This window comes from Crassostrea angulata, chromosome 1 (assembly GCF_025612915.1).
Source record: "Crassostrea angulata isolate pt1a10 chromosome 1, ASM2561291v2, whole genome shotgun sequence".
NCBI classification, from domain to species: Eukaryota; Metazoa; Mollusca; class Bivalvia; order Ostreida; family Ostreidae; genus Magallana; species Magallana angulata.
In genome coordinates, this window is record NC_069111.1 from 16,200,193 (window position 1) to 16,220,640 (window position 20,448).

Below are 20,448 nucleotides of genomic sequence, written 5' to 3' on the forward strand. Positions count from 1 at the left end.
CTATTTCATATCTGATATTGTATCATGCCAAATGTCATATTGCCACAATATGATTATATATTGAGCAAATAAAGAATAACTCTTGTTTATTCATTGAATTTGAACCTGATACTGAGCATGAAGCTGCAGATATGTTAAAGAGTGTTGAATATTTGAAACATTTGCAAAAACTCTTTATTAGCCTTACTTTAAAAAAAAAAGTAATGGTAATGGTAATGCATTACTTTACTCATGTAATGGTAATGTAATGCATTACTTCAAGAAAATCAAGTAATGGTAATGGTAATTTAATGCCCAAATTCATGAAGTAATGGTAATGTAATGCATTACTTTACAATGTAATTCGCCCCAAGCCTGTCACCAATTAACAAATGTGTTGATTTGAAACATGTCATTACAGTATAACGACAAGTTATTTGAATTTACTTTAAAAATTACAATTAGTTAGTACTCAAAAATTTTGGTAGGGTTATTTAATGTCCAATGACTATGGATGACCACCACTATTAGGCCTGAAATATACCATGTTACTGGCTAGTTAGAAGATGTACATGTATGTAATAAAGGCACCAAAGGTCAACTGCTACAAAGTATCAGAAAATAATTCAAGAAAACAACAACTAAACTCTAATATCTGAATACAAATATACATGTATATTTTGAAATATAAATGGTATCGAAAAAAGGTGGGGGAAACATGTGACGTCATGGCTATGCAAACTAAAGTGTGGCCGTTGCCAGGACAACATTAAATTTCCTTGAAAAGTAAATTAAAATCCCATAATCCAAGATAAATAGCTACATATACCAGTATTTCATTTCGATAAACAAAAATTTTATATGAATATTTTATTAGAACAGAATATAGTAAATAAAATCTTCACTTTATTAGCATGTTTTTCTCTTTATTTATTAGTGCATTTTTCACTTCGAAAATTTTATGTTGATTCCCAATCGAGGTTAATGAAGATATTTTTAGAGGAAGGAAGCCGTTTGTTAGTTTAATAAACACAACATTCTTGGTTACTACTTCATTTCCAATTATATATCAAGCGGTTAATAAGCTCTTTAAAGTTGTGTTATGAATTTAAAAATATAAAAACTATCTAATTATTTAAAGCAAATAAGATGTACATTTAAAAAAAATGCCTTTATAGTTTAACCGTGTGTGCATATTGACTGCATTTATTTGGCCCCATGATCATGAATCGATCATAGACTTCAGTCAAAAATTGTATACTAACTTAGTGGCTCTTGATTGAAAACAATGACAAATCTGAAATGCTGTTAAAAGTGTCTTGATATAACGTTGTTTATTACAAATCAAAATTGTCATTTTATGATAGATATAATCATTTTTACAACTGCTTGAAATTTTGACTCAAGTCTAAATTGCTTCATGATCCCGAGGCCTGTTGTCTATAATACAAAACGACATTTTATTGCACAACATGTTCAATGTAATAATGAAACATTTTTAATTGTTTATCACTTTCATTCACAATTAACACTGTGCAAGAACCACAACTGTTATCTGATGGTGACACTGTTTCTCGCATTTGCTTGTATCGTATTAACATTTTATTGGTGTTTTCCCCTTCGTTGGTTTAAATATTGCAAAAAATGTTTCAATAATCTATCTATTTGCTTCAACAAGGGGATGATTTTCAATATCTGATAAGACTTAATCAGTTTCTTCTCTGCTGCGTTCTTCGGATATAACCTCAGTCCCCTCTTTGTTTTGAAGAACTTGAGAAGTTCGGACACTTATATTGTTTGATGAGCTGCCATTCTCAGGTGGAGATTTCTGATTTTTCATATCGTGTTCTTCACCTGAATTTAGAATTGGGAAATCCGAACAAACATTCAGATTAGTGTTAGAGCTTTCCTTTTGACCAATGCTGCTGACTGACCCCTGAATGGCGTCCTGTTTGGGGATGCCTGTGTGTTCCTGTGCCAAGGATTCCGACACTGATTTTGCTTCAATGATTGTTTCGTTGAGCGACTTGTTTGATGTCAACTTTTCGTCGTCCCTGCCAGTGTCCTTTTCTGCTTTATGATCTGAAGAATCTGCAGCACGGGCTTGGTTATCATTCGTTTTCGATTCTTCTTTTGTGCAATCAGTGGTAATGGTATTGACCACATCAATTTTCTCTTTTGTTTCACTTCCTTGACAATCTGCGACTTCAAATTCTTGTGTGACTTGTTCTCCGTTATGTATGTCGTGATATTTAGACAGGATTTCGTTGACCCCTATATTTATGTCATCTTCCCTTTTAAGAGTGCGATAGTTTGATAATACAACAGGTATTATGTTGTTGGATCGTGATTTCATAGTATAGACTGCAAATATGATTAGTGCTACAAGAGTCAATCCGAGGACACTAAAGCCTACCGACATTCCTATTACTTTTGAATTCCCTTCGTCGGTAATCGCCTACAATAAAACAAGGACATAAATTACCAAAAAATGCAGTAGAGACAAATTTTGGAGAATTACTGAATAATATAAGTTTGTTCTCATAAAAATGTGAAAAAAATATTTCAAAAAGAGTCTAACCTCTTTATCAAGTCCTGTTAATGTGCGTTTTTCTATCGACGTTACATAGACTGTTACTTGTTCCAATGTTGTGGTTTCTGCAACAGGTGTTGTTTCTTCAGCTGCTGTGGTCTCTATAACAGTTGTTGTTTCTTCAGCTGCTGTGGTCTCTATAACAGTAGTTGTTTCTTCAGCGAATGTGGTTTCTTCAAATGTTGTTTGCCTTTCTGTAGTCGTTGGATATTGGACAACAGTTAGAGGGTGCTCAGAGACAACCAAATTGCATTGATCGAAAAACCCGTCCTTGTCTATAATGGTTATCATAACATTTTGAATACAACAATGCCCTCTGAAAAAAAAGTTAGAAAAAAATCATTAGATCAAATGCATAAATCAGCCAATCAAAGTAATGAAATTCACAAAAACAATTATTCAATAAAATAGAAATCATTGACATCGTATGATAAAAATGCAGTTTTTAATTTCAAGTTCTGCATTTTTTTGCAAACAACATGCGTTTTACCTTATTAATATCGGTACAGAGAAGTTTGACTCCGTTAAATTAATGTGATCTAGAATAACTTCGTCGGTAGATACTCTGATGAGCGAATCCCTGATGGTTGCTGAAGAAACTTCGACTGAGCCCGTCCAGTTATAGGAGGTACAGTTTTCTGTATTTCGCGACTCTGTAGGACACATTTGTGGGTGTTCAGTCACTGTGCAATCTGCAGTTCTTGTGTCCATAACCTTTAGTATGAAATATTTAATGGTTATATGACAAATGCCAGAGTAAAATGAATTTAATTGATTAGTATGCAGTGACCAGATGTAATAGTAAGGTTGGAAGAGCTGGTACTCTGTTGGTAATATAAACTCACAGAATATCGCCTTTTCTCTGCTTGAATGATACCAGTATAGTTTTCTAGAGTTACCGAAAAATGTAAAGTTCTGCAACAGAAAAGGTGAAAAAAGAAATTCAAAAATACATATAAACATTCATTAAAAATAAAAAACTATGTATGAAACACTTCCACATAAAGCCTTTAAATAAATAACAAAGCTGAAATCCCCCTTTATTCCCAATATTTTGTGCAAAGTGGTGATAAAATGGGCGCAAATATTCATAAATAGTTTTAACCAAGGCAAAAGTAAACGCCAGGCATTTTCGTTTGATAGTCAACCGAACCTGTTCAGACATTTGTTCCACTGTTACCAAACTAAATGCGTGTAAACTTGAAAAGCAACACATCACATTTTGATACGCAATGTGATACGAAAGGCCCAGAAATATTTAAGAAAAATCAATGACCCCCCCCCCCCCCCTCCTCAATCACAAATTTGGTTATTCAATGATATAAAAAAAATATGCATAATTATGATAAAAGAAGAAAAAATCACTTACATAGTTTGTAAAGAGTTTGGGATTACTTCTACTACATCACTATAAACATCGCCGCCATATAAACTATCTTGCTGTATTTTGAGGTCAGTATTGCCATCCGAAATCGTGATGACAAACACAATTAGGCTTTCTCCAGTGTTTGTTAAGGAGAAAGATATGTTACTTGTCTCATTAAGTCGCAAGTCTCCTTAAAAATGTAAACAATAATTTGGTACTTTCAGTATAGGATATTGACATGTTAACAAACACAAACTGGATACATCTTTACGAACTTGGACTTACCAAGATGAGGAGATATTCGAAGTTGAACTGATACGGGAATAATGGATAAAGATCTTGTCCGTAAGAATGGGTTTCCTTGATCATCTTCTCCTCGTATTTGCACATAACTTGACTATCAATCCAATTTGAATGAATTATTAATAGGAGATTTTCATTAAATATGAAAATAATATACACAATTTAAAAAAAGAGGATAATTATAATTGGAAAGCAATATGACGTTTACAAAACTCCGTAATATACAACATTACATTTAAAGCAATTTGAAATGTTTGATACAAACAATCACCACTTTAAATAAAAACAAATTGCTACATATTTTGCCTAAAGTTGGTCTTAATAAGAATGTACCTTATTATATGGAACGAAATCTCCGATATATCGAGCAATTCCCATTAATTGCACTCTGGTGACAAAAATTTCAGTTATTTCATTTCCGCTGTCATCCATGAGAACTACGCTTAAACATGTGGAATTTGGATTCAAATTTTGGATATCAACAACAACAGAGTAATTATTACCTGCAGAAAGAAATCGAAAATAAGTTAAATTGGAATAAAAATTTAAACAAAACCATCGATTCTTTAGAGACATTAATTAAAAAATCACCCTTAATCGGGTTTCCTGATAGCTGATAGGAATTGCCTACGGAGCTAGTTTCTAAAACACTTGTTGAGAAATCCAATGCACTATGAGCTGTGACGTTTATATTCCATGCGCTCGTTTCCATTTTCCGAAGAGTCCACTGCCCCGGTTCTGGGTTCTGTCAAAGTCGACATTTATTATTACCGTATGAAAAAGTTCCATGACTTTCTGCCTTTCAAACAATTCATACCCAAATTATGAAAAGGACTTTAAAAATCCGCATAAATTGGTTTTGTGTCACAAAATTTAAAAAATTCGAATTTGTCTTCGATTAAGTCTTTTTATCGATATTAAAATAATTTGAAAATGATGATTAAAAGCAGCTCACCCTAACCGATATTCTTAGAATATTTCCCAAAAGTTCTCTTTCTTCATTTGGTGATGAAAAGGAAACTACTGTGCCTAAAATCATACTGTTCAGTTAAGAAGAGGGATGCTAATTGAAATTCGATATGTCAATATATCAGAATTTTTTCTATACCGTTTGGATAATAGAAAACAAACTTGTCCAACGACGATACGGGTTCAACCATGATCTTGAGCGTATTGATATAATCGTCTACCGGAATAGAAATTGTTGAATTGTGGGTGGAGTTCCTAGGCATCACAAACAGTGTAACAAAAACGTTGGAAGAAGGAAATGTTTCCTAGACAAAATAGGTCTTTTAAATTAAAATTACGCATCTTTGCAATTCTCTTTACCTAAACACACCAAAAATTCAGTTAACCATTACTTTATCTTCATTTCTATCTCCATATGACCCCAATCTTTTACACGTACCTTAATCTCTTTTTCCACTATTGCCTCAACTTCTGAAGTGCTGGTAACATAGACTTTCCCGCCTGTTTCTGCTGCGATTGACTCAAACACATTTATACTTGATCTTTTCACTCGATGAAACAATAGACCAACTTCATGTTGAAAAATTGTAGAACCATAATTTTTTCCTTTAATGAAAAACATGCGTTGCGAATGCAATTCTTGTGAATTTAAAGCAAAAAGAGGATATTCTGGTAAATTAGTTTTTTCAATTTTTAATTATAAAGCAACAAGAAGTAGTTTAAGATTCATTAAAGGAGAAGAGACGATTACAAATCAAATTAGAAATTGTTAAAATTCAGCACACACAATGTGAAATTCGAACTAAGATTATCCAAAAAAGTAAAACAATTTATACTGTAATTTCATCAATGTTCGTTGATTTCGTAAGTTTATCCTTTAAATTAAATATTCATTGAACTGCAGTTTCTACTAATATTTTGTATCGATAGGGTCATTGGCCACGAATTTACGTATCCTTGAAACTGTGATTTTCACTTTATCCACTAAAATTGAAAACCTTGAATATTGATGAAACCACAGTATCTATGTTTATTAACATTATCCTTATGAAACAGTAAGGCGGTCTCAAAAGAGTGTTCGAGCTCATAATAATTTAAAGTTTTGACAAGTTTTGAAAATTTTGTATGTTTTGTGCAGATATTTTTTCTAACTTGGAGAGGAATTTTGATCATAACGACTTTGTGTTTTGAGTCAACATTATTTGTTAAGATTTTTTTTGCCAAAAATATTTCTTGTTTCCATCAATTTTGTTGTAAATATAGGCATCTTTGCAATCTCTCATTAATCCCGAATTGACAATTAAAACTGTTAATTTTAATTTTCTACATCTCTTTCAACAACAGATCACTGGCATTTGCAAAGCCAAATCATTCAGATAATCGTTCGTAAAAGTTTTAAGGCCAAATATACAGGAATACAACAATGAACTACCAAAGGGTCAGAAAAATATTCTTACCAGTACCGTCTCTTTTTCTTCTTCCAGGACATTTACCAGTAAGTATCATAATGAGTTCCAGATTTTTTGCCTTTAGTCCGTTTGTTACCTCATTTTCTAGATGAGCGTCCTTTGCGTCTGCATCAGTAATGAAGTAAATTTTTGAATTGTTGTTGGACATTTCTATGCCTGAAATTAAGACGGTACTAAGCCTTATCATATAACCCATCAATACTATTGCTGCAAATTTTAATTCAAACTAGTTATATACCATTACCTTTTAATATTCCCGACATGGCATATTCCGGACAATCACCCCCTCCATCCACCCTAATATCATCAAGCCATGTTAACATGGTTTTGAAATCAGTCGTGTTTCTCCCCATTGTCAAACTAGCTGTCAAACATACAAATAACATTTTAATCTATTTTAAATCGTAATAAAAGGCTCTTTAGTTTCTTATGTAATCATACACACATGTTATGCTTTAATGAAGGTTTGAGGATACATAGTTTGGATTTATTTGTTTTGATTTGATTTTGTTTTTCTTTTCTTCTTCGGTAAATAATGAACTTACTTTTTTCCTCTGATCATGGAAGGATTTAAAACAAACAACACAATATATAATAAATAACATATAAACTCTATATGAATCATTTTAAAAATAGATAAAAAATATATATAATTACATACCTGGGTCTGAGAATGTAACCAAAATGTATTTTTCTGGTACAAATTGCGAGTCTTTGGCCTCATTTACTATTTTCTTAGTGGCAATTCGTACATTTTCAATGTCGTCGCCCATGGAGCCAGTGACATCAATGACGAAAGTAAGTGACGTTTTCACTATTTCCTCTCTTGAACGAATGCCAAAAATATCTCGGAAAACTTCTGGACCGATAAGCTCAAGAAGTCCTCGATCTAATTTTTTTTAATATAAAAAAATCTCAATTAACAAGAATAAGATTACAATGATTTTAATGTAATTTTGCAGTGCAGTTATTTCATTTTATTGAATAGCAGATTATTTTTAATGAACTACTCTCAAACAGAAAAATAAGCTTGGAGAGCAATTAATGTTTATGGCATGGTTCGAAAATAATCATAGATCATGATGATAATGATAATTATTGATAGTACAAAAAAGTTATGAAATTTATTCGAGTGTTTTATTTTACTTTGATCAATTAGATAGTATTCCGTTGCCTTAACCGCTGCTTTCGCTGCTGCACTGTGGAGATAGCTGTGAGGAGCCTCTTTTCGGTTGGATCTTCCTTTATAAATACCACCGGTAGCTATAATATTCCTACTGGTATCATCTGGTGTTCCGTGACTGCATTTACCACTTATAATATCATTGGGACCACCTTCTGTGATAAAAATTTTCAAGAATGTATGTTAAACTATTTTTCATAATAAAACATTAAATTTTCACCAGCAATGTGTATAAATAAAATCAGATTTAAAAGGAAAAGACGCTAAGCGATCTATAATTATACCCAAAACGAGTATGAGTTTTTTCCTTCTAGATAAGTATAATATACCAAACTATTTTTCTCCTTACGCATATAAGATATTCATACGTGCCCCTGTAAATCGTTATACTATATTTGTAAACCAAAAAACATGTTACCCAAAGGTTATTTCAAAGGCGAAAGAGTATGAAGAATAAGGTGGTCTGGCACACTTCCATGTTGTGACGTATTGTTTATCGAAACAAACAATAAAATCGAGTGTAATTATATAACTAGTTTCTTTCTCAAATTTGTCAGATATCAGTGTAGCGCAGTGGTTTATAGGGTTTACTAGGAATCTGTAAGTCATGAGTTCGAATCCTGCTGGGGGTTTACAATTTTTTTTTCTCCAAGTAGTTTTAAAAGCTATCTGGTAAAATATCGTAAAAATTAAAAATTATAAACCGGTAAAAGTATTTCAGTCATAATGTACTTTAACCCATATTAATATCGACAGATGTCCCATACCACCTGAACGAAAAGAATTAGATAATGATAGGTAATTCAACTCACTTGGTTTTCCCACATTTTGTCCCGATCTATAGCCACTGGTCAATTTTGTACCAATAGTATTGTTTTCGCAATGTTCTATTCTGTTAAAGATAACAAAATGCACAGCAATGGAATATGTTTAAATAAATAAACAAATCTCTGTGTAATGGGTCATATATACTTATTATCTATTTAACTTGTAATTAATAAATGACGCCATTTCTTACCCATTCACATATTTACAGTTAATACAAGTTTTGTCCTTGAAATCTGCAATTCCAACCAATGTTATGCCATCTTGTCCTGTGAACAAATTTTTTTGACACATTTAAAAAAACCTTAGTGTGTTATCAAAGGGACTAAGACACGATTTGAGATCGAAATTTTATTGTTTTTCTTATGTCTAAAATTGTTTACTTCAGCATTGTGAATGATTGACCAACATTTAAATGTTAGAAGTTAAAAGCGAGATAAAGAGGTAAGTATTTATTATTTTGTAAACAAAGTTTGAGTCTTACATTTGTTTAAAATGTTGCAACGTAAGAAAATTACCATTTCCTTGACAAAATGGCTCTTGGTAAACAAGAAAAACTGATCAAATGTGTTCATAAATAATATTATCAACAAAAGAAAGCACCAACTAATTGAAATATATGCCAATACAACAAATATGTAAACGATAACAAGACCTGAACTTTGTTTAAAAAAAACAAAGAGTTTCAAACTGTATATCTAGCTTGGAACTCGAATTTGAGGAAGCACCAACAATACTCATATTTACCATTCTAGACTTTAAGAAAGGAAAAATGAAATTTGAACGCTTTGAGCTCAAATTGTGTCTAAGTCCCCTTAAAGATTTAATATTTCTCATTAAAGTCATTTTAAATTATTTTCGTTTTCGACATATTTTAAAAGAAATCGCTTATTCTATATATGCATATCTACATTTTATCTTAATATGATTTTAGATGGTGACAACATAATTTAAGAAAACAAATTCACCAAAATCTTCGTAGATAGTCGAGCCATGGAGTTCGATCCAGTTGGTATTGCTGTAGAATTCCTGTATAACATACATGATTGTTGCAACTTGTTCTCGAATTAACGTTATATTGGATTTTACTATCGCTGTGTTGCTCGAGAGATCCTTTACCTTACTTCTTAAACTCCTAATAAAGAAGTGAGCTGGAAAGTTAGACAAGAAATCATATTGACGCAAGTGTCAAATGGGCCGCAAAAAATATAATTGGTGTATGAATCATTGGTTGTTTTCATAAAACACACCACAAAGAAGAAAATAAAAGTTGGTTGCACTATTTTTTATGGTAAATTCTAACATACTTTCAGCAACTTGTTTTGAAGTTTAACATTTTACTATCATCATAAAGAATCGAGTTCATTCATTACTGTAAGCATTTCTAACGGTAATTGTATGGTCAGTGCCATAGTATGAAGTAATGGAGAACACATTGATTTGTGCATTACTCTAATACAAAGTTCAACTCATCATTTTTCTCTTGGAGATTATGTATTTCAAACCATTTTTTGTTGCATTGTATTGAATGAAAACTTAATGCATTAGTTGATATGATTTTAAGGGACCACATGATAAAATAGTAATGTATTAGTTCAAATTTTCCAGTCAATTCAAATTTTCATTTCTGTCATAACTTTGCGTAAATAATTGATATGTATGTCATTTCATGATAATTTCTACCACATTTTACATGGAAAAATGATAAATACACACACAAAGTCATTTTATTTGACACGGCACATAGAAATTCAAATATATCATTTATATAAAATTTAATGACATTCAGGTCTTAGTATTTCAGGTCTATAGTATGTCCCGCACACCGATCCCGATGCGTTGTTTTGAAAAGAATGAAGAATTCCGAAATTTTCCGAATAGATTATAGTCTCGATAAAAACGCGCCAAACACGACAGTCTACTAAGTATGACCTATTTTTCATTTACGAGTAAAACAAAAAATATGTGATTTTTCTTAAAAGGCATAAAACATATTTCTACATGCAAATTTACTTTCAATTCATATAAAGAAGCAAAATATTAATTCTATTAAAAAAAAACTATACTGCAGAAACGCAGTAACACTATTTAAATGTATATCAAACAAGTTTAGCTTCTTTAAAAAGCTTACCGTCTTTAGAAGAAACCCTAAACAGCATTTAGTTATCAAAGACAGTTTAACTCTTTTTTATATAAATGTCACCTTCCTCTACATAGCATGGCGAGTGGATTTATCCAAACATTTTTGTGTCATGTGTCGTTTAAGCCTGCGTGTCTAAAATTGAGAACTGCGTACCCGAGCTTGTAAGTTGAGATCGACTATAGGGTGAAAGAAATCTTAGGTAGGGTCGTAGACTCGTATTTTTTTGATAAAATCAAAATTATACCACTGCATTTATTTATCTAAGGTGCAAATAACTTTACCGATATTAGACATACCGCATCAATTTTTTTTTACATTTTTGTATAAATATTTGAATAAACAATTCTAAAAGAAAAACAAAAAAATTTCAATAGATATTATAGAATGTTACTTTCAACTAGTTGGACCTGAAAACCAAAGGCTGAATTTCATTCATAGCAATTTGTATTGCTTTTTCGTTTTCTCACTTTTTAAGATTTGAAATCCACGAAATTTGTTAAGTCGTACGTGAAAAAGATCATTAGAAAATTATCTCCCTTGCGCCGAACAGTATTTCAACCAATGATATAAATGTAAATTTTCACATCATGTATTTTCACCCAATCACAAAGGAAAGGAAGTGCACAACCCGGAGACTGTAAATAATTTCAACTCTTAATACCGTCTTCCAAGGAAGACGTTAATAACAGACCGCCTTTCGGCCGCCCGTAATAACAATCAAGCAGTCAACCCTAAACCATTTTTGCCTCTTCTATACTTATCAAATTTGTGACTATAAGGAAAAACATCAGTACGGGAACAACAAATACAGCAATATTAAAAATAAAAAAAGAAGGCGAATTTCCATGATGTCAATAGATAAATTGATTTTCCTTTCCTATTACTTGTTTTCGTCATAATTGGTTTACCCATTTGTATTTGCTCTCCACTGACGTGATAAAAGGATTCAAATCCATGGTCTCTTCGAACATTGCCTTCGTATCCACTTAGTTCTTGAATTATATTTGTAAATTGTTGTTGGGATTCCGGATCTAAAATATATATTTCATAGATTTTGTTAGAATTGCATTTGATTCTGACTTTAATTTGTGATGAAGAAAAAAGCATTCAAACGTCATTAAAACTCGTTTTAATTTGATACTGTTGATACTTTGTCTACATAGGCTTATGTTCTTGATCAAAAGAGTTTCATAATTAAAAACACACTCTTTTTACAGATAATAAATGCCAAATAAGTCTATGATAATCAAAGCAGATTCATAGAAGTTGAAAATGTTAAATTGTTAACGCGCGCTAATGGCAGATTACATTCACAAATATTAAACGCTATATCAAAGGTTATTTAGTTTTCAATATCAAATAGCCTTTAAATTAAAAATTAGTTAAATTTGCATGAAACACTTCACGAGTTTAGGTGATAACCAAGATTATAAAGTATATATAAAGTACCAAAATCTACAAGAACAGACAGTGCAATAGCATTATGCTCCTACTTCAATATTAAATAAAAGCATAAAACATTTCAATCTAATTAGTTTTAACTTCAAAATCAAAAATCGGCGAAGTAAATAAAAGGACACTACATTTTATCATTTCAAGTTTTGGTAACATAATATATTATTTGTAATAGTATTTTAATGTAAGCCAATTTTATAAAATCATAATATTTTCTTAGTACCTGTTCCAAAATAGTTCTTTACTTTAAGTTCAGGTGATTGTTCTGTATCATTGACGAGCTGCATTCTGTCCAAAAACGTTGCAGTTGTTTTATAAACGGCTTCCAAGGTAATAGCACTGTGTGACATAGTGTTAGATTCCATTTGTATATCATTTACCGGAAAACTGAAAACACGGTCTACATAATACCAAAGAACAAACAAAGTCAACCACCCAAAATACGACATGTTTGGTCCACTTAAAAAATTATAAAAATGTTTCTCATATTCTCTTAAAGAATACTTTTAATCCTTTAAGATAAAAAATCCTATGATTAAAATGAAACATGATAAGGGTCCCGCCCAAGGGCGGGTACTGTAAATTGCGTAAAGCAAACTCACATCTAATATTTCATACTTCCCCTTTTTGTGAAATATTTACATGTATTTATTTATTTTTCTTTTCTAAGATGTAAAATGTTTTCAGATAAGATCGTTTTATTTCCTCTTGTCTGACCATTTGAAATGATTTTGGCAGGCGATCAGAATTGGTCAGAAGTTTAAAAAAATTTCCATCGATCAGTAGTTAATATGTTTGTTACAAGACCCCTGCTATTTGATCTAAACATAAGAAATTACACAATATTATACAGATATCTACGCACTTAAGACATATCCTTTTAAGCTTACTGGCTTACTGGCCCACTGTTTAAATAAGATAAAAGGCAAAAGGAAAAAATTATGACAAATACTGAGACAAACAGAATATGAAGATAAAATTGACAAAATAGTTTGAATATTGAATAGAAACTAGAATAATAAACAATACATGTGATTGAAATAAAAAAAGATAACTAGATCGGAAAAGAAATTAATTCAAACTTTTAATTACGAAGCTTTGTTTAATCAAACATAGTGAAGTGAATTGTAGAAAACCAAGTTTGGACAGAATTTCTGACAGATAAATGGAAGGACGGAAATACTAAGAATGTATTCCAGTTTTAACAGCACGGTACATTAACTTTTAGAATCGCTTAACTTTGCTTTGTCGAAAACATCACAGTTTCTTTCAGATCAGAATTTCAGGATTCAATACTTTATTTCTACATTCTTAATGTGCTGGGGTTTTTTAACAGAGTGCTGGATAAGGAAACACCAAAATATTTGTGTAAAGAGTAAATGTTTATAGGGAACAAATGATATTATCTTCTCAGTGTTATATGCACTAAGTATTTTGATATTATGCAATTTGCTTACAAATAAAGCAGATAAACCCCTTGAGGACACCTTTGTGTATGTTTTCTTATTCCCCAGTGGAAAGGACTTCAGCATACACATGAAAATCCACTTTGATTGACGATTGTGATACGGAAGAATAAACTTATATGCAGAAAAAATCGTCACTCTTTTTATACAATTGTTTTCATTACTTTTAGCTGTGAATAAAGGCTGATTGAAAAATAACTAACATTCAGTTTTTAATTAGAATTTCATATTTTTTCTTAGATGTGCTGTACATGCATAGATTTTTTTAAACAAAATACCTACCTATCATTTATCGTTGTATACCAAACTTTGATTACCTATAAAATTCAACAAAAATTGGTGGTTTTTTTACACAAGAAGGTCTACCGCTTCGTGTACTAATGTGTAATAAGCTTGTCTGAGGATACATCATTGACCCTATAACGAATGAAACACTTAAGATTAATCTTTTGATTTCAACGTAGTCACAATAGATAACAAATCCAGTATTCATATGAATGTACATAATAAAAAAAAAAGGACAATAACAAACCGTCAACCATCTCAAAAATCCATAAAAGAAATACAAATTCAAAGCAGAGCAACACGAACCTCCAAAAAGATAGAGGTAGGATCAGGTGCCTAGGAGGAGTGAGCATCCTCTGCCAACCGGTAACACCCGCCGTGTGTTCTTTTTAATAATCGAAAAAAACCCGGAAAAGTCCGTAGACAATTAGGTGATTAATTATGGTCTAACAATTAGTATGAAAAACGGAAAAACGTCAGTTAGCATTCAGCCCAGTGGCAGATTGTATTTGTGTTTGTATTTGTATTTATGTATTATTTACAAAAAACCTCTCCCTCAGCCTGGTAACCATATTGGGACACTTAATTTTGATAAAGGCGAGAAAGTTTGATCTAGACAGGACACATCTCTAGCAATTGAACAAACAAATGTAAATATGACGTTGAAATCGATATATGTTTAGTCTTTTATACGAAATCTCATTTTTAAACGATAACACATGTATTAATGCATTTGATTCACAAAGATAACTGAAGGTCATTCAACCATATCCAGCATTATTTAATGTTTAAAATTAACACTGACTTATTACTCATAATAATAAAAGTTTCAGATAGATATTATTTCAATGTAATAAAATGTTGTACATAATCATTTTTAACCCTGCACAAACGAAATATTTTCTAAAAAATATAATATTATGTACATTTTTACTAACAAATTACATGTTTGCATGAGTACATAACAAACTTATGTGCATTTGCAACGATGTGATCCGGATACTAAGAATTAAAAGTCCACACCTGCATTTCCCTCCCTATTTTTTCAACTGGGTGTTATCTCCTGTAATAAGTACTTTTTTTAAAAAAAAGCATAGTCGAGGTAAACAAAATATGTCATGTCCAAGTATAAAGCGATATCGTTCTGCGTTAACACGCAGATTATGTGGGTCTCAAAGCGGAATTATAAATTCCTGTATGACAAACACTATGCACTGGCGTCGGAAGCAAATTGAAAGTGGGGGGGGGGGGGGGGGGGGGGGCTAGACTAATCCTCTGAAATATTGAGAAAAAAAGTAATTCCCAAAATCATGGAAATCCTAATCGGTGGGGGGGGGGGGGGGGGGAGTATACCTATACTTACCGTCAAAAAAAAATTTACTTACCCAACCATTTTTTCCCCCAAAATCATGAAATTCCTAATCCGTGGGGGGGGGGGGGGGGGGGGGGGGGGGGGGGTAGTATGCTTTTGAATCCAACTTTTCAATCTTTCAAGGTAAATTTAGAAACAATAATCTTTCCTGCAAGAAAAAGTGGGGGGGGGGGGGGGGCTGAACCCTCTATTATGCTATGTTTCTAATGGTAAGGTTTAAATTTGCAAAAAAAAGAGGGGGGGCTAAGCCCCCCCTAGCCCCCCCGGTTCCGACGCCTATGCTATGAGAAGGATTGAATGACCTTTTGTATTTTTCAAAACGTTTTTACCCAAATTGACTGTGATCTGGCACACGACTAGGGGTCGAGAGGGTTGGAGTCCTATCCCAAAATCTTCAACATATTGACAAGCAAAATGAAAAAAAGGTAAACCAATATAGACAACTCCGATACTCTTTAACAAAAAGACAAAGTAGACCAAGGTCTCATTTATTTTCCTACCTGATGTTTTTTATATTATGGTACAATGCACATATATATATGCATAAAGTATTATACACAGAGAAACTATTCATAGCTATTTTGTTAAGTGGACAATATTTTATAGCAAAGTCAAAATTATCAGTGTTTCACATTTTAATTGATTATTTATAAGAGAGAAATTATTTTGCTCTTTTAGAGCACATGTGAAGGCGAACTAGGAATATCAAATTATTAGAACATTTTTGATACTTTAAAGATATGCCTTCATAAGTTACCTTATATTAAGATCTTTATTATCTATTCCTTTGTGTGTGGACTGTAACAAAATCAAGGATGGTAACTATTAAATAGAAGAGAGCAGACCGGGATTCACAAGTTTTGTATATATTAGCCCTTTATATTTTATTTTCAGTAAGATATCGTATAAAATCGATTAACAAGTATGTGTATCATTTAATTGATATTCACATACCTCATTCGTTAAAAAAGGTGCTCCTTTTAAAATTAATAGCAGGGTTTACTCCCTGAATTGCATTAAAATTAATGTTAAATACGAAATTATTAATTTTCAAATTATATTTCTAATAAGGTTGGAAAAAGGGGTCTGTAGTGTCTGTTGTTGTCTATGTAGAAACACGTGAGTTTAGTAAATAATCTATGAAAAAATATATAGAAACCAGGACCGTTGCTATTCCCTTAATAATGACTAAGAATTTCATATATATGGAACGCATGATCTTACGTCCCATCGCATTGGCGCACGTTCAATCGTCCGATCACCTGGTCTCTCGCGTGATCCTTTCGCATTATCTTTCAACGGTCGCTTTTATTGTACAACAGTCGCATATAGACGCATGATATATTGAAAGATTTAATGCGTTTGCATCGAACAACGCTCGCTTAGATCGTGCGAATTTCGCACGAATACTTTTTTCAAATGCGATCATTTCGGCAACATTTTACGATTTATATCTAATTTTATCGGTCGCACGAATATTCAGTCGCTTCTGCTTTAGCGCCAATTGTGAAAGAGGCTTTAGCTTCGCACGAGCTCTCGCATACGATGCACGAGCTCTGGCACACGTTGCACTAGCTCTCGCATTTGTTGCATGCGTTTTAGTTCTCGCATCAAGTCTCCTCAAAATAGTGGACATGGACACTTTTCAGACGCGACCGAATGCGATCTAAATTATCGCAGTGCTAGTACGAACGTTTTACAACGTTTTGTGTACTCGCAAAAGCGATGAACGATTTTTAAAGGTCGTAAGATGAATCGATGTGTTTATGCTTGAGTTTTGCTATCATGAGACTGTTGCTCAAAATGTCTCATGTAATCTTGCATCGTTGTACTATCATAGCGCGACTTATCAGCCTCAATATGCCATGCTTTGCCACTATTATATATACCCAGTATAAGAATCACTGTTTCAGACCAAAATTGACATTGTACATTTATTACAAGATGGTGAGGAAAATATGAAGATTCATTCCCTCAAGAAAAATTATACTTCCCGAGGGAATTTTTTTTTCTGGACGAATAAATCTTCATATTCCCTAAACATTAATGCAATAAACGTTTTATTATACCAAACAACACATGATTACACAAAATAAGTTGATTTCTAATAATTGTTTGACTTATTAATAGCAATAACGTCGTGATTATTTGATTTCCTCTGTTACTGTCTCACTTTTCTTTCATAAATCATAGATATTTATTATCAAATATTTTTAATTTTATCATATCTGTCTCCATCGTATGCTCATATCGGCTTTTTCATTCCTATGAAACCGCCGTCACGTGACTTTCTCGTCCAATCAGATAAAATAGAAAAGTCATATTGAGGTATAATAATGAATGCTGCTGCATATTTGTTTTTTTCTTTGGCGGCATTTTCTCTCGCTTTCAACTATGTCTACTGAAGAGTCAAGGGCGTCGGAATTGGGCGGTATATACACCCCCTCTGACTATGGAACGCCAAATTCACATATATTCAAATATTTGTACCTATCTTCAAATAATTGTACCTATCTTTAATTAATTGTACCTATCTTCAAATCATTTGAAGATAGGTACAATTGAATTAAAGATAGGTACAATTATTTAAAGATAGGTACATGTACAATTGAATTGAAGATAGGTGTGAATAATTATACCTATCTCTAAATAATTATACCTAGATACAAATGAATTATTCCTAGGTACAAATGAATTATACCTAGGTACAAATGAATTATACCTATCTTCAATTCAATTAAAGATAGGTTCAATTGAATTATACCTATCTCTAATTCATTTGAAGATAGGTAAAATTCATTTAAAGATAGGTACAATTGATTTGAAGATAGGTTCAATTCAGACATATCTACAAAGGATTAAAAGATAGGTACAATTCAATTATACCTAGGTTTAATTCGTTTTGTGTATTGTTGAAAATAATGAACGCTCCCTTGAAGTGACGTAGTTAGGATAGTGACGTAGTTAGGGTCACTTTATACCTAAATAAAAAACTGGCTCTATTTTTTTCCATAATTTTATCAAAGAATGTATAATTCAGTTGATAATCACTCTATTTATTAAAGCGGTAACAATTTTAATAAGTTTTTGTTTGTTTTAAGGCTCAATCTTTCGAAAAGTTGACAAAATCATATTGCCTATTTTGTCATCCCGATCCCGATTTTATTTCTAAGTCACCTTTCTTAAATCTTTTTTTAAGGTCTTCCGTTTCCAACGGAAGACCTTATTGTTTTTCTTAGGTTTCTTTTTCCCTATTATTATTTTTTTTTTCTTACCGATTTTGTGCACGCGATTTCTCGGAAACGGCTCAACCGATTTACGTCAAATTTTCAGTTCTGATAGGTATTGATCTGAACCTTGTTGGAAATTTTTTTTGTTGCTGACGTCACTTCCTGTCTCGAGATTTCGTGGATTTATCAGTTTTTATAGGGGTATTTTGTACCGAGAACTCCTCTTTTACCATTGAAGATATGATGTTGAACTTTTCAGGGCTGATAGACGAAAGACTGAAATAGTGTCTAATGGTCATTAATCATCTTTATCTCAAAGAGCGCCGAAGCTCGCCCGAGCTTGAAAATTAAGATAAAAAAGGCGTCATGATTTTTCTTGGTTTTCTTTGAATATCTCTTTTCTTCAAAGCATTTTGTTAAAACATGTAGAACAAAAAAACTTAATTAAATCAAGAGCTTTAATTTCAGATCATGAAAAAGGGGCTAGCCCTTCAAATTAGGGGCTGAGGGGGCTCTAAAATCTTTTAATGATAACTTTTTACCGTGAAATATTTTGTGATGCGTTATAGAAGCAATTATGTTTATTCTTAGGTTATTAACCTAATCATGGCAATCATTTACTCCTATGTTACGTAATTAGGGATTTTAAGGGGCCAGAAGTCCAAAACTTTGATGTTCTATATCTCAAAATTAAGAAACATTTGGATAAGCAATGTTGAGCAAAAGATGCTCAAAATATTGAGCTTAACAATCTGAAACCATAATTTCCTTGTTATGCGGTCCCTAAAAGGAGTTACAGGGTCGGCCCCTAAAACGACCCTCTCCAGATATCTCGAGAACGGTACAAAATTTGTAAACACTTTTTGCACAAAATGTGTTTGAATTGACAAGAGCTTTCATTTGAAATCATGAAAAAGGGGCTGGCCCTTCAAATAAGGGTCTGAAAGGGCTCTAAAGTCTTTAAATGATAACCTTTTACCGTGAAATATTTTGTGATGCGTTATATAAGCAATTATGTTCATTCTAATGTTATTTACCTATACATGGCAATCATTTACACCTATGTTACGTAATTAAGGATTTTAAGGGGCCAAAAGTCCAAAACTTTGATGCTTAATACCTCAAAATGAAGAAACATTTTGATAAGCAATATTGAACAAAAGATGTTCAAATTATTGAGCTTAACAATAATCAACCATAATTTATTTGTTATGCAGTCCTTAAAGGGAGTAACAGGGTCGGCCCTTAAAACGACCCTCTCAAGTAATCTCGAGAACGGTACAAAATTTGTAATTACTTTTTGAACAAAAAGTGTTTGAATTGACATGAGCTTTCATTTGAAATCATGAAAAAGGGGCTGGTCCTTCAAAAAAGGGGCTGAGGGGGCTCTAAAGTCTTTTGATGATAACTTTTTACTGTGAAAGATTTTGTGATACGTTATAGAAGCAATTATGTTCATTCTAATGTTATTTACCTATACATGCCAATCATTTACTCTTATGTTACATAATTAGGGATTTTAAGGGGCCAGAAGTCTACAACTTTGATGCTCAATATCTCAAAATGGAGGAAAACTTTGGAAAGCAATATTGAACAAAAGATGCTCAAAATATTGAGCTTAACAATGTACAACCATATATTGTTTGTTATCTGGACCCTAAAAGGAGTTTTAGGACCGGATATCAAAACTATTTTTCCCAGATATCTCAAAAACGGTAACCAATTTCTAAACACTTATTAGTGGTACACAAAAATACCTTTTGACTAGAATGAATGAAAAGGAGCTGATCCCTCAAATAAGGGACACCAA

At 32.2% G+C, this 20,448-nt stretch overlaps 1 protein-coding gene across 2 annotated transcripts; it reads right to left on the reverse strand.

Annotated features, from left to right (window-relative positions):
• Positions 1 to 382: 382 nt before the first annotated feature.
• LOC128180433 (uncharacterized) lies at positions 383 to 12,816 on the reverse strand. 2 transcript variants are annotated; one of them, XM_052848559.1, is made up of 20 exons: positions 12,509 to 12,816; positions 11,739 to 11,861; positions 9,656 to 9,838; positions 8,881 to 8,956; positions 8,675 to 8,754; positions 7,826 to 8,014; positions 7,341 to 7,568; positions 6,924 to 7,043; positions 6,668 to 6,835; positions 5,650 to 5,816; positions 5,350 to 5,515; positions 5,197 to 5,270; positions 4,833 to 4,986; positions 4,575 to 4,744; positions 4,224 to 4,335; positions 3,942 to 4,128; positions 3,418 to 3,487; positions 3,063 to 3,286; positions 2,561 to 2,888; positions 383 to 2,437 (listed from the first exon to the last, which is right to left on the reverse strand). In XM_052848559.1, the coding sequence occupies exons 1-20, from the start codon at positions 12,732 to 12,734 to the stop codon at positions 1,685 to 1,687; spliced, it is 3,798 nt and encodes a 1,265-aa protein (XP_052704519.1). In that variant the 5' UTR covers positions 12,735 to 12,816; the 3' UTR covers positions 383 to 1,684. The 2 variants fall into 2 exon arrangements, with proteins under 2 accessions (XP_052704519.1, XP_052704509.1); XM_052848549.1 differs by having other exon boundaries at positions 7,826 to 8,017.
• Positions 12,817 to 20,448: the final 7,632 nt, after the last annotated feature.

What these genes read in the sequence shown, in the direction of transcription:
- LOC128180433 (XM_052848549.1), bottom strand. Translation starts at nt 12,734, where the DNA reads ATGTCGTATTTTGGGTGGTTGACTTTGTTTGTTCTTTGGTATTATGTA. An exon ending in AAAGAACTATTTTGGAACAG is followed by an intron (nt 11,862 to 12,508) that starts GTACTAAGAAAA and finishes TATATATTTTAG; the next exon opens with ATCCGGAATCCCAACAACAA. An exon ending in TCGAATATCTCCTCATCTTG is followed by an intron (nt 4,129 to 4,223) that starts GTAAGTCCAAGT and finishes TACATTTTTAAG; the next exon opens with GAGACTTGCGACTTAATGAG.